A 14575-nucleotide genomic window follows, 5' to 3' on the forward strand; every position below is an offset into this window, starting at 1 on the left:
GTGGTGCTGGTTATGGAAGGGGAGGAAGAGGGAGGGAAGAGGGACTGCTGCGGTTTCCCGGGGGGGCATGTTTTCTCTCCCTCCCCCTGTCCTGCTGTAGTTAGTTCACTCACTCAAGACCAGACACCATCCCTCCCTCCTGTCCTCCTTCCCTCCTGCCTTCTGGCTCCACAATTGGAAGTCCATTTGCTTTGCTTGATCAGTCCCTTTGCCACAGGCTATGTCTATCATCAGTGCACAATATTTGTAGCAGAAGTTTGTATGCTCCACTTGGGAATAGACTATGAGGACCAGATGGGGGTTTTACTTTTAGAAAAGGTAACTGAGGCTTCAGCTTCTTCAGTTTGCTCAGACTTTGGGAAAGAATGCTGGAATCCAATTATTCACCTAATTAGCATCTGCGTGGTCTCACTTTCCATAGCCGTTTTAAACTAATCTTAGGTTATAACCTTTTATTGACATTAAAATTCCCAATATGAAAAAAAAAAAAAAACAGGATTCCAAAAGTGACTTTACCCCTTACATAATGTTGGTTTTGGAATTGCACACACTTCTAAAGGCAAGAGCTAGAAACATTAATTTGATCATGTTGTGTGTTGACAGCTGGCTGGTTGCAGGGACATTGATAGAAAGGGGAGTATCAGATGTGGAAAAAGTCTTTGGTTTGGGACACCCAAGCCTGAGGCGCATCGCCCAGGCAGATCAATAGGCCACAAAGAGTAATGATGATGGTGTGGTAGTAGGCCAGAGCCACAGTTAGAGAACCAAGGGCCAGAAGAGTGGCCAATCTGTCATCTAACATGCCTGTCAATTACTGGTGCACTTAAAACTAACAGAACATGCAACAGTAAGAGATAGCTGGAGAGTGTGAGGGAAACAAAAACAGGAGAAGCACAGTACTTAGAAGATGAATGAGCACATACTTCAGTCATTTTAAGTCAAACCGCCAAGAACAATATGGCAACTTTTGTATTTCCCTGTATTTGTTCTCACTCTTGAGTCCAATTTTAGCTACTTGAATGCACACTGCAAAACTCTGACAGTGGCCAACTGTATTTGCTTAAGAGGTGTGGAAGCAAGGTTTTTCCATAAGACATCTGCTGCTGAGCTGGCGTTACGTATTGGGAAATGCTCTGGAGGCTTTTCAGCAACATGTAGAGATATTTCAAATGTGACACTTAGAGATATCACAGGAGAGAAAATAAACACGGAGCTAGCTGCTTGCTAACTGTGCCTGCACAGTGAAAGTGAGACGGTTTACCTCAAGTTCAGGATAAGCAGAGTCTGTATAAAATTGTTACATTTAGCAAATATTATATCTGGTGTAAGCTTTTTGCTTGTTTTTTGTCATTTGGAAAACAGATGGAAAGTGAAATGGTAAATGGTCTGTGCAGTTGCACAAAAAAATTGTGACAATTAAAAAATGAAAATTACAGAAGAAACACATGGATTGTTAAAAACTCAAAACTTTTTGTCAGTCCCTCTTTTTAGCATAAGCTGACATTTACCCAAACAGAGAAATGATAAAAGTTGCCTCCAAAAAGAAAAAAAGAAAAGATTAAGATTATCACTATCTAGGTGTTTACATTTAGATTTTAAATCTCCTATTGTCAATTTCTAACTGGATGCTATCCAGTGCAAGTGGAACAAAAATATTTGCATATATTGCTATGCTGTTGTTCCGAGATGGTAGAAGTTCAGTTCTCAGTCTTCAGGACAAACTTAATGAAATGAAGTGAAAACTTCAGTAGAGACTCTTTTCGACCCTTTTAACAGAATCCTGCTTCAGAAGTCTTGAACTATCCCCATAAGAACTGATCAACACTTAAACAGAATGCATGACTGGACAGCAAGAGGAAAGAAAAGAGGGTGGTCAGAGTGCCACAACTCATCGTTATTGGTTTCAAGGCTATAAATCTCCTTGGTCCCAGCGCTTAAACAAATACAAATATGATCACAGGGAGAAAAAAACAAAGGATGAAGAGCACTATGGCTGATGTCTCCTAAGTGCCTGACATTTTTCCATCTGTGTTGATTTTTTTAAGAGGAGAGAACAGGGAGGCAGTCTTTGCGGCTGCACACCGCACTCCTGGGATGCAACCATCGTCCCGGGTGAGGACAAGGCCTGTGTCTTGACTCAGTCTGGCTGTGTGCGCTACGAAATCAGAAACAGAGGTCTGTTTCTTTTATCCTTTTCAAAACAATACAGAAAACCTAATTTAGTTGGCCAACCGGGGGGATGAATATTTATACAAGGGACTGAAAAACTACAGATGCCCAAAGAGATAGACCAATTAGAGGAAAAAAACAAATTCAACAAGAAATTAAAGCCACCATGTCTTCCGATTTTTGGAGAAAACTGTTTTTGCACAGATGTCATCATGTTAACCATTTTATACATGCTTATTTTAACCTCCTGACAACACAGCTTTCTCCTCTGAAGACACATAGCTAGATATAGGCAGAAGTGACAAAAGATGTCCTCACCCTGCATCTGGTAACTGTAAGGGGCCTGTCCCGTCTGTGGTGTGGTGAAGCCAGAGCCGTAGCTCAGGAAGCCCGTCTGTCCCGGGGACTGGGACTGGCTCAGACCCCCCTCGGTCTTTATGCCTGCCCACAATGGACCTAAATCAGTTAGTGACACCAGATCGGTTTGATGCACAGACAACAGTCAACACAGGTTTAAATTACATTGGTCACAGCAAAGGGACTCTGACTCTGTCTGTTAGCATAACACACTAATCACAATGGCTGAACAGAGATTAGCTGATAACTGATTTTCACTATGCGCCGCTGTTTAGAAATACTATCTCGCACACATAAGGAGCTACTTGGCTGTAAAAACAAAGACATGTTTAGACTATCCTTGTTTTATTTAGTAATAAAATATATTATTATCATTTAGGTCATAAGTGAAATAATGCACAAGTAATAAAACATGTGGCTTGTGTTTGTGACTTGCACTGACCACTGCCTTGGCTGAATGAGACAGAGTGTCGTTTCTGTGCAGGGCTCCGCTCAAATAAACAGTGTAAATTCCTCCACATATTGCAGAATTTTCTGGGGTCAAAACGCTCCAAAGACTTTAGACAAATAAAGACATTTATTCTTTGCTTTCTCTTACATTGCCAGAGGAAACCGGTTTCTGTTTTCAGATTTATATCACTAATCTTTCTGATCTATCTGAACAGCTTCACAAGCAAATCTTGCACTGACTGCGAATATACAGGCACTAAACAACAACTCAGCATCTCTGCTGCTCTTGCTCTGCTGGAGAAATTGTGGGAACATGAGTTTGTTAGGAGCAAGGTGTTATTCCTGACCTTCAGCAAAAAAAAAAAAAAAAGACTATCTTATTTAAAGAGTACATTGTTTGATGCTACGTAGCAGAAGTTTTCTGTGTAAATCTCACCATAAGCAGGGATGCCATAGGGCTGGCCTGGCTGAGGGTAGCTAGCATATGCTGCGGCCTGCTGCATTCCTGTGGTGTACTGCGTCTGCCCATACGCAGCCATGTTTTGAGACGAAGGAGTAGGCAGAATATGTGGGTATGTCCTGCTATTAAAGGGCAGAAACAAAACATGGAAGTGGAAAAGGATGACAGGAAGATCCCTAGAGCTATAGCTCCAACTTTACTAACAGAGAACGTCTTGTACTTGTTGTCCTTTAACTAAACAGTTAGCCAACACGTAAGACTGATGGCGTACCAAAGCTTATATACAGAGAAATGACAATAAATGGGAATAGGAAATTTTTACAGGATAACAATTACAACAGATTTCAGAAGGCACAAACTGAAGCCGTTTAGTCAATCAAAGCCAGTCAGAAAGCCTCAATCTAACAGAAGGATCTGATTAAAGATCCAAATGAAGCTGGATGCTGCTTATTTTTTTTTTAAAAGGAAAAATAAAAGAAACCTTACTTGGACGGGTAAATCTGCGGAGAGAACTGGTGAGTTTGTCTTGGGCTGAAGCCACTGGTTCCAATAGCTGAGGAGTGTTAAAAAAGAAAAGAGGCAAGCGCATATTTAAACATTAAGAAATAAAGTAAATATTATCTTCTGCCAAAAAGAACTGCTGGACTTCAACAAAAGGGCAATAACAACGCTCTCCTCTGTTTATTGTTGTAAACTTATTCAATGTTAAAAACGGAGGAGCAATAATGGAGTCAAATAATTAGGTAAATAAGAACTGTGTTTATTTCTGGGGCACTTCAGTCGCAATGACACCCACACAACTGTCTACATCTCAGCCCACAATTTAAAACACTTACAACTTAATAAATTGGATGGTGACCAGGATTGACCAATTTTTAGCTTCATTTTCCAACCGTTAAACAACTGGTTGGAAAATGGAAAAAAATAAAAATAAAAAATCTTGTGCCAATCAATGCATGCAACATTTCAAAGCATCACTCCACACGCTGACAACGTGGGGTTTAAAAAATAGGTAAGAAGAAGCAGGGAGATGTAAAAGGAAACATCATTACTAATGACACATAAAGACACGCCTGCTTTAAGGTTTTGATAGTGTGAGAGAACAAGACTCGCAGTGAAAAACATAATGGTTAAACAAACTACAACAATGTAGCTCAGTTGTATTATTTTAAACTTTTAAGTTGTCTGTATTGGAACATGCTGAATTTGGAAATGTTGGAAGTCTTTTGGAAATCCTTGAGTTGAGCTAAGGGTCTACATTCTCTGAGTAATTCACACGGAGACTGGATTAGCATTAGTACCTTTACCACAGTAAAGGTACTAATTTCTAATTTAGCATGCTGAGGTCTTTTTAAATAATAGACTTTGCCTCTGCTCTTAATTAAAATAATTAACGATTACTCATGAGACAAAGGCTGGGAATATTTTTTTGTGTTGTTCCTCATCTTCTTAAAACTCTTGAAGAGAAAATGGAATCGGCTAGTAACTGATGAGCAAATCTTTCACATAAAAAAAAAACAAATATCAGTGCATCTCTATTTATAAGCTTTCAGTAAAAATGGAAATGACAACCCTGACACAATTTTACATCAACCTAGTTCCACAGTGCTCTTTTTTCACTGCAGTTTTATCCATATGTTAAAAAAGACGCATGTTTTTCATGTGACATTATTAAGACATATTTGCTTTTTAACTAATACATTGCTTCTAAAAGTCTTACACTGTTAAAAAAAACAATAAAGATTTCTGTTGCTCTCTAAATACTAATTGAATGATTTTGCCAAAATACTATCTTCATTGTGGACAAATAAGAAAAAGTAAAAAAAAAAAAAAAAGTATAACTTGTTAAAATCATAGATAATTATAATACTAATAAACAAAACCAAATCAGTCTAAGTGTGAATAAAAAACCTGCATGATTACATACATAAAAAGAGTGGTAAATTAGAATATCTTTGATTTATAAAACGTCATCAATATTCCAGGATGCTGCAGTTTTTGTCGGTGCAGTGACCTGGCAAAGTTTAGAAAGATCTGACTAATTGGTCATGACATGTAAAATGAGGGATTTTGCTGCGGGGGAGTGCTTACTGTATGAAACTGTATGCCATAACCCCTCACACACGTTATTAATACTGAACACTTTTCCCACATCGGCAGCACCTGCCACTGGACAACACTTTCTCCTCTGAACAGAGCTTTGGGTTTCCCCACGGAGGATACGGGGTATAAGATTACTAAATTTCATTAATATTGTCAGAAACAAAAGTCATGCAGTGATTTATGCTGTTCTAGCGTTAAGTATCAAGTACTTAGTTAAATGGTTGAGAAAATATAGGAAAAATTTGCAGTAAGTTAATACCACACACTTCGGTTAATGAATTTTAACACAAAATGCCTCATTCTGCGGCAAAGTGATACCACAGAGCGTGGAAGAAAGAAGGCTTCGGCTTTAGGTAGCAATGTGTTTATGTGTGTGTGTGTGTGTGTGTGTATGATGTTTCTTTACTGAAAGGAAGGTGTGAAAACACTGGCTCTGACGGGGCGATAGGGTAACAGCCCATGGAGAGTGAGGGCCACTGGGACGCCGTGTCACTCCACTGGACAGACAGACTTTGGGCTCAGCAGGCCATAACTCAGCCCTCACTGACATGGGAACCAACAGAGTGAACAACTACACCCGCACATGTAAGCAAGCGCAGCATATAAATTTGCTGACAAAGTCAAGAAATTTTGTGCCTAAACACACAGGAATACAAGCACACACATTAGATTAGACTGACTGCTGGGACACGTACTAAGGCCTGACTTATCAGACGCCCATCTCTGTGCTCATCACATCATCAGTTTGCGTGTTTGTGTGTGTTAGTTCACACATACTCAAAAACGTTCACATGAGACAATGTTTTCCCCTCACCTGATCCTGAGAAGCTGTCTAAAGCGGAGTCTGTGACTGAAGAGGCGATTTCGCTGCTGCTCATTGGCTCTGTTTTAACTGTAAATAAAGAGTCAGATTGTCACCAAATCAGGTTAGGATGAAAAATGGACATTATCTTCAGTGCTAAAAAAAAAAACTTAAAAGAAAAAAACAAAACAAAAAACTGAAAAGATCTGAGAGGGACAAAAAGGAGCAACAGTTTGCTTCTGAATTTCAAGATTGCCGGATTTAAATTCCTTTAATATTACTTTGTCATCATTTCTCATATGTATAATTAGAGACGCACAGATAAGGCTTCTCCTTATCTTCTCCTTTTGTTTCTTTTGTCTCATCCGCCGATTCTGATTTTTAATCCCTTCAGAGTATTATTTATTTGTGAGGAGGTAACGGATAAAAAATAAGGTGGTAGTACAACAGCAAATTAGGAAATTACAAGAGTATTTGCATTAAGTGTCCAAAGCCTATTCCTTTAGTTCCTGTTTTGTTTTTTAGTTTTTTTATCAAACAAAAAAAGGATGTAACGTTGGCTGATGTACTTAAAGTTGTTTTTTAGTAAATATGGAAGACATAATTCTCATTTTTTTAGTGTTTAAGCAAATCAAGTACAAATGAGCTGATTCCGATCTCTGGCTGATCGATCAGTGCGAGTTATTTATACAAAGTTTTGAAACAACTATAAAACTGTTATTTTTGCAGTTCTGAAAGAGCACAATCGACCTGTCATATTTGACTAAGAGATGCATTTGAAAGCTACAGAGAAAAAGAACGAGCGTAAAACATGTAACTTCAATTGAAACGTCAAGAAAATATATAGTATATAAAATCGTTTTAAGAGTGTAGCTAACACGGTTTGACCTTGACTCCATTACATAGCCCAGCAATAGATTTGCAAAGACAATTTCACAGCTCTCTGACAGCTCAGGAATCTTTGAAATCAATCCATTTCACTTCAGGCGGGCTAAGGGATTTTTTTTTTCTTTTTTTTTGTGGCAAAGCAAATTGACAATGTGGGCGAAGGAGTCATGCTTAGTAGAATCCCTCATGGTTGAAGAAGCCATTTGCTGTCATGTTATACATGTTTCTGCAGTGCTTGCACACATGTTGATGAGGGGTAACACCTTTGAACAACACAACGGTAAAAAATATGGTCACATAGTGCATGCATGAACTAGCACACACTGGGGTCACATAGCAAACAATAACCACTGTGTTCAAGAGGCAGCATGGAGGATCCCAACAAGAAGTTCACAATCTGACCACTTTGTAACAATGAACTCAAGGCCAGTTGGTGTCAAACCATGCTTGAAACAAAATACCAGAAAATCCAAAGAGTTTCTTAATGAAAGGCACAATAGTTGAGGCAGTTTTGTACTTTTGGCAACTAATGAACTTTGCATTTGAGGGAGATTTTGATGAGCACAAATGACTTTACCAAGAGGGACAATTGGGGATAAAATGAGTACTTCTATTTGAGTTTGGGAAAAACACCAAGTATTGTCCTTTCATCGTGTCACTAAAAGTAGACAAACCTGCTGTAGACTGTAAGTTAGAACCTAACAACCAGTCTGCAGTGGTAAGCATTGTGATGTTATCTCCTATGGGAAAGACAGAATGGCAAAAGGGACACATGACAGTCTGCAAGGCGAGAAACATAAACTCTGAGCCCCGGGCTAATATAAAACATGGAGATTACACGGCAAGGGATCATTTTAATAATTTGTTGGGTTGTGACTGCTTCACTAAACAAAGGCTCAGATTTAAAGCACAGGCGAATCACCTGAGCAAATAAGTATGTACAGAGGAGACCACATTCAAAACGCAATCATTTCCATGCTGTGGGCTTTGAATAATTACATGGATGCTTGAATAAACAGCTAATAGTCACTGGAAACAACTACTGTGCAACATACAGATTTACCAGCAGAAAATAGAATTAAAAACTTCACAGCAACAATCAAGTTTAAGTTACATGAACACTTCCTGGTCTCAAAAAGATTTTGCTGCTTCCATTCTAGTACGCATATCTCTACATTCAAATGGCTAATTTCTACAGTAACATTCTAAAATTTCAGATTAAAACACAGCAAACGCACCTTCTGTGCCATTGGGTGTCATGGAATTGTTGCTGATATGTGAGTTGTCGAGGCTGGGACCATTAGGAGATTCGCTGCTTCCACTTACTCGGCTTTGAGGACTGGCTAGATCCTGCATTTCCATAGACCTGAAAGGACACACACACACACACACACACACACACGCACACACGGCAAATCAAATTACACAAATCATTGTAGTTTCAGCGAAAACACAAGACTCTGACGTGCAATGCTGAATATGAGGGCCGTACATTTTTTTAAAGCACAAAGTTAGTGTAAACTACGGACAGCTATACATGTATATGAAAAAAATATATGTGTAACTGTGTGTGTGTGTGTTTGCAGTGGTTTCGTCATAATTTTACAAGTTGTTTTACGAAATGTTTACAGTCTAATTAATCTGTTTCATGCAACTAAAATGATCTTAAGTGTATATCGTTTTGGGGGTGATGATGAGTGCAAACAGATGTTTTGCTGGTTTGAGGCAATGCTTAATGTGTTAGGAGCACAGCATTCTGCCTGATTATAAGAGCCAATACCTCAGTGATGGGCGGATGAGAAGTTCATGAGGCGTGTGTTTGCTCTGGCAAGCTCCTTAATTGTTTCTGTGTTTATACAAAAGACCACGCCACAGAAAACATTATTCTATCTTCTCATCTGTGCACTCAGAGGATTTGATCGTCCACAGACAACAGTGTAGATAGGAGGCACAAGAGATTAGAAAAAAAAAAAGACAAGAAAATAAAACTACTGTTCTTATCGCAACGGTTTTGGATTTTTTATTTTTTTTTACTTCAATTAATTTTCAAAGTTACTGTATGTCTGCTGCTGATAAACAAATGAGCTTCTATAAAGGGCTTGTTACAATAATAGTAGGGGCAAAAATCTCACATTAACTAGATGAAACTATAACTATCAGACACTACATTTTGACACACACCCACGCGCGCGCACACACACCTATACACACACACACATATGTGCACATATATGTATGTACATTCACCAACACATGCACAAACACACACACACATGCGCACACACAGAGGCGTGTCAAAAACCTAATAAAAGAATGTAAAGGAGATATCAATTTTTGAAGATGTATTTTTTATTTAAAATTTCTAAGCAAAATTTTAGGCAGAAATGGGTGTGTGTGTAGTGTATATATAAACACACACACACACACACACACACACTCACACGTTATATTTTATACAAAATAATAGTTACATGGTTGCCACATGTTTATTCTGACCAAAAATCTATGAACGGAGCTACACGTTAAGGTCATGGCAAGGAGCTCATCATGACAGAGAAATTATCACAACACCAGTGGAAACATACATCCTGCTGCTCAACAATTATAAGAAAGGGTTTGATTGCTGTAGTGCCACTACAGATTTTTCCAAAACTTCTTGATTACGATATAACTAATCATTTATCTCCAACTCATAAAAGTTGTTTATAAAAATGTGTACTTTAATTATTTTTTGAGATGCCTGTCTCATTTCCTATCACAAGAAAAAAAAAATCTGCCACGGGTTTAAATAATTTTTTGCTTCAATGTTTTGAACATTTTACCAGAGTGAACTCAAAAAAGCTGGGTAAAAATATGGAATAATTAAAGAAACAAACAAAACAGAAAAGCAACAAGAAAAAAGAAATTACTTATGGGCACAAAAATATATTTTTCTCCTAGGGTATATTAGTTTGCACATGTTAAAATTATCACAACCTACAAGCTTGAGGAAAATAAAGGGACACTAAATCTTTTCCTTGCAAAAACTTTTCCTGCAAAGTCTGTACTCTCCTATGTGGGCCAACATTCACAGTCACATACTGCCAGCTTAAAAGTCTACTAGAGTTAGGAAACAAATTTAGCAGAGAAATGCCCATTTTTGAAGCAATCCCTGATGCCACACAAAGAGCTACATTTCTTTGGCGCTACTGGAACGGACACAACTTTGCTCTTACCTGGACCTAGACAGCTCTGAGTCCTCTCAAACCACACTCCCTTTTCTTTATTCTGCCTCCACCTGCCCCAGGCAGGAAACAATGTCAGTCCTTGTTACTGCAGCTTGATGTCACAGTCCGGAGCCATCCATGACACAAAAAGGCTTATCAGAGAAAACATTATTGTTATTCTGGAGCAAAATGGGAAGAGAGGGCTGGCGAGGGAACAGAGGCTCACATTGTCTGTCTCTGAGCCGCAGCCCTACTCCACTGTTGTTTCCTCCTCCAGGTCCTCCCTCCTCCCTGAGTAAGGGGAGCATGGCCAAATGACGGAAAGGTGATTCATCATTGGTCTACGACAGCTGCAAACTGGATTAGCCCTCCCCCAATCAACATGCAAAGCAGCTTAGCCAAGGTAAGCAGGAAGGGTGGGGGGGGGGGGGGGACTGTGTAGTGGGGCTAAAGAAGCGAAGGTAGGCAGCAGGGTGAGGGGCTGGGGGTACAAGGGGCTGAGGGGAAGCGGAGTGTGGGAGAGTCTTTCTACTTTCCTGCTGACTGAAAGAAGATGGGACTTGTTGAGCAGAGGCAAGTCGACCGTGACACCCCTAGCATCTTCAGCAGATCTTTCATCTGCAATTGACACTATCTGAATTTATCAGCACTCCTCCTCCAGGCATAATGACAAGTCCTAATGACCAACGGGGCCCCTTCCTACAGGCCTGCCCCAGCCTGTGGCTATTACACAGACAGAAACTATGAAGCAGCCTAGCTCTGAATCCCACAAAACAACACACAGAATGAGCATGCACATTCCCACTATCAAGGCATACCAACATTTTAAAAAGCTTAAGACTGCTAAGATTTTCTGTCATAATGTTCCTGTGGTTCAAAACCCTTACAACAAAAGGCCAGAGATCATGTTGGAGTGACGGGCAAAGAGCAACACATCGCTGCCCCTCACCCAACTGTTGCTACACACTTCCAGTCAGCTGACTGAAAGAGAGCTACTACAACGTAATGCTAACAGGAAAGGTTTGGGGAGTGTGATAACAGTGTAAAATCACTACAGTTTAAAAGTACCATGGAAGTTACAAAAAAATATACATTAAAAAAACAGTACAACATGATCCCATTGTTTTTATTTAAAATGTAAAGGAACAAAAAATATTTCTACTGCCATAAATTATTGTAATATATAGACTACAACAAGAATAATTATGTTTTCATAATATTCGTCAGTTTAATTATGACAGAACAAAAGTTGAGCTCTTCCGATTCGTAGTTTACCAACTGTGACTATAAATTTAAGTTTCTTAGTAAGAGCAACAGGTGGTGCTCCTTTGGCTTTATGTGTTTTTTGCAACCAAAAATAACTTTGTTTTGTCCTTTTTCTTAGCAAGGGAAAGTGCATTTCATTAGAAACAATATAATTTTTAAGGTAAGATATTTTTGAAACTAGAACTATTTAAAGCAATGCTCTGTCTTGATACAGTAACCAACCAATGCCTGTTGGAAATATGAAAAAAGTGAACAGATAAAAATGTAGTTAAAATTATTAGTGTAATAATCAGTATTATGTTATGTGGACGGCAGTAGTAAAATGCATTAAACTATATAATTTATTACATTTTGTATTAAATTTGTGTGGAACTTTCCAAAAAGTGTGGTATTTTGACCTAAATTATTAAAAAGCGATAATCTCCTGCCTTGTTATGCATAATTACGCTAACTCCAACTATTTGTGTCAATGGCTTCACTTTTGCAAACAAAGGCACATAACTCATGTCTGTTTGCTTGCATATATCTTGCGCAGGGCACTCAGGGGCCCCAGATCAGAGTGGTGTAAATGCACACACAGACACACACACACACACACACATCTCTCTCACACACACCAACGCAAGGCACTTTAGAGGCCCCCAGATCAGTGGTGCATCTCAGACAATGAAGCAGACTGGAAACAAGAACATGGAGAGCATATGGAGCCACATATGTTTCCTATGACGCCGCGAATGCCTCTATTACTCTCCTTTAGCTGACAGTTACATTTTGCTGTCCACTCCTGCTTGGGCCTGCCTCTCTGCAAACATCAAGCGGGGCCATATACTTGCATGGTTATGGCTCTATATTAGACTTGACTCTGACCCTCCGTGGGAATAGATGGTCCAGAAAAAGGTCAAAGGTATTCATCTGTTCAGGGAAATAAAAAAAAGAGAGATATAATGTTCTTTTTTTCCCCAAATCGGAGCAGGATTTTTTTTTTAATGGCCCACTGTTTACATGAGCCAAGGTAACCTGAGCTCGATGGTCTTAAGTTTTTTCTTTTTTTTTTTCAAACAGGCTTTGCTCTTCACACCATAGCAAAGCCTTCATGAATACCATTCTATCTTTACAATTTGCCTCCTCTCCCATAACTCGCAACAGAACATAACCATTATATTCCATTCTCACGTTTAAAAATGCAAATAAACAACAAAAAGTGGGTATTTTCATTCAACAGCAATCTCTGTTGAGGCGTAAAAATAGAACAATATTTAAGAAAAAAATAAATCTCAAAGTAAAATCCACATGAGCTAAAAACTATAAAGAAGAAAGAGAAACACATTCTGCCACAGCACATTAACAGCGATCACAAGGTCGGGAGGGGGCTCCTGTGGTGGACTAATGTGGTATTAAGTGGTGAATGGTGCAGCCCAATAAAGCCATTGCCTTGCTGGTGTCTGTACCACCTTCAGCAGGTGAAAAGATGAGGAAAGTAAAAATGAAGGGGAGAGGAACGAAAGCATAAACTTAAAAAAAAAGGAAACCTTTTTTTCTTAACCAGAAAATATTTATCGTGTAAAGAAAAAAAAGCCACATTCAGCATCTTTGATGTTCATCTTGCTTCAACCTGAACTGCCAAGTCTTTGAAGCCTCAGCAAGAACAAAGAGCAGCTAGATGAAGCAGTAGAAGTGTCATTAAGAAGACGAAGTGCCACAACAAGCTTCATTCACGGTGGTTTGCTAGCCTTTTAGTTTCGCTTTACTTATTTCAAGACCTGCATTGCCAAAGGTAAATATAGCCCGAGCCAAGCTTTTAACATAGATCATCACAACATGCATGGCGTCTGATCTGTGTGACCTGTGTCATGATGCATGCGAGGCCCTTCTCATTCACATTGATGGTGTTGTTTTGAATGCGAAATCTGGGGACTTAAATTCTTTTTTTTTTTTTTTTATCTAAATAAAAAAGAATACACCTAAAATACTATGAGATATTTTAAAGTGTATACTTGAAGTGTCGTTTGTTATAACTTTTGCATAAGAATTTTTTTAATCAAAATCTGAGTTTAAAACATCTAATCCCCACTTAAACTGGTCAGCTGAATCCACATGGTAGCCCAGGAAAAATAAATCTACTCGCAAAAGAATGTAGATGTAGACAACAATTGGACACAGATGTTAGGGTACAGTTTACAAAAAGCTGTGATTCACTTGTGATTGTTTTTGCGTAAAAATACTAGGTGCCAGAAACTCAACATTAAAATATTTGGATTTGTATTTAATATTTTAACAAGTTATATTTCTGAACTTACAGTGTGTTATGATACGTTCATTTGAAAATTGGCAATTACATATATATATCCACCAAAAAAAGTTTACTTATTTAAATTTTATTTAAAAATTTTATTCAACAGTGAGACTTTATTTTCTTGTGAATAAAAAACAGAGTTGTCAGCAGATGAGTGCTGATGCGCAATTTGTCGCCGTAATTTGGATTTAATCTGCTATTGTGCCACAGCAGGTCCTTCCGCAGCCACGTTAAATCTGTTAATACCACCTTCTTCAACCCTCCAAATTATTTCCAGAAGGTGGTTCTGCCTTTGAGAGGCTATCAAATAAGATTTAAGGTGGACATTTTATCACAACCTGCCAACCACTGTGGCCACTGAGGGGCCAGGAGATATTTTTTACAAGCCAGAGCAGAAAGCAGGTCAAGCGACAAATGTTAATGATTTTGTATGTGTGGCACTTTTGACGTGTACTTTTAATCCTTTCAGCTATGAAATATGTTTTTTTTAAATTATTATTATTTTGAAGGAAATATTAGGATAAAATACCCAGCACAAACAGTTTGTGTTTAAAATAATACAATATGTAGTGCCTGGACAA

At 38.6% G+C, this 14575-nt stretch overlaps 1 protein-coding gene across 20 annotated transcripts in view; it reads right to left on the reverse strand.

Annotated features, from left to right (window-relative positions):
• Positions 1-14575, reverse strand: part of eya1 (EYA transcriptional coactivator and phosphatase 1) — a 71183-nt gene that overhangs the window by 32924 nt on the left and 23684 nt on the right. For 3 of the 20 annotated variants that reach the window (XM_015051192.1, XM_015051193.1, XM_015051188.1), the window contains exons 2-7: positions 8468-8595; positions 7904-7969; positions 6354-6431; positions 3923-3989; positions 3413-3558; positions 2488-2625 (exon numbers count right to left, since the gene is read on the reverse strand). In XM_015051192.1, coding sequence (XP_014906678.1) covers positions 2488-2625; positions 3413-3558; positions 3923-3989; positions 6354-6431; positions 7904-7969; positions 8468-8591 — 619 coding nt within the window. In that variant the 5' untranslated portion in view covers positions 8592-8595. Of the gene's footprint in view, positions 1-2487; positions 2626-3412; positions 3559-3922; positions 3990-6353; positions 6432-7903; positions 7970-8467; positions 8596-9009; positions 9076-10444; positions 10846-14575 lie in introns of those variants that run through there. The other 17 variants (XM_015051207.1, XM_015051194.1, XM_015051196.1 and 14 more) reach the window with 12 other exon arrangements.

This window comes from Poecilia latipinna, unplaced genomic scaffold, assembly GCF_001443285.1.
Source record: "Poecilia latipinna isolate Pla-1442-1.1 unplaced genomic scaffold, P_latipinna-1.0 Scaffold1035, whole genome shotgun sequence".
In the NCBI taxonomy this organism is placed as follows: Eukaryota; Metazoa; Chordata; class Actinopteri; order Cyprinodontiformes; family Poeciliidae; genus Poecilia; species Poecilia latipinna.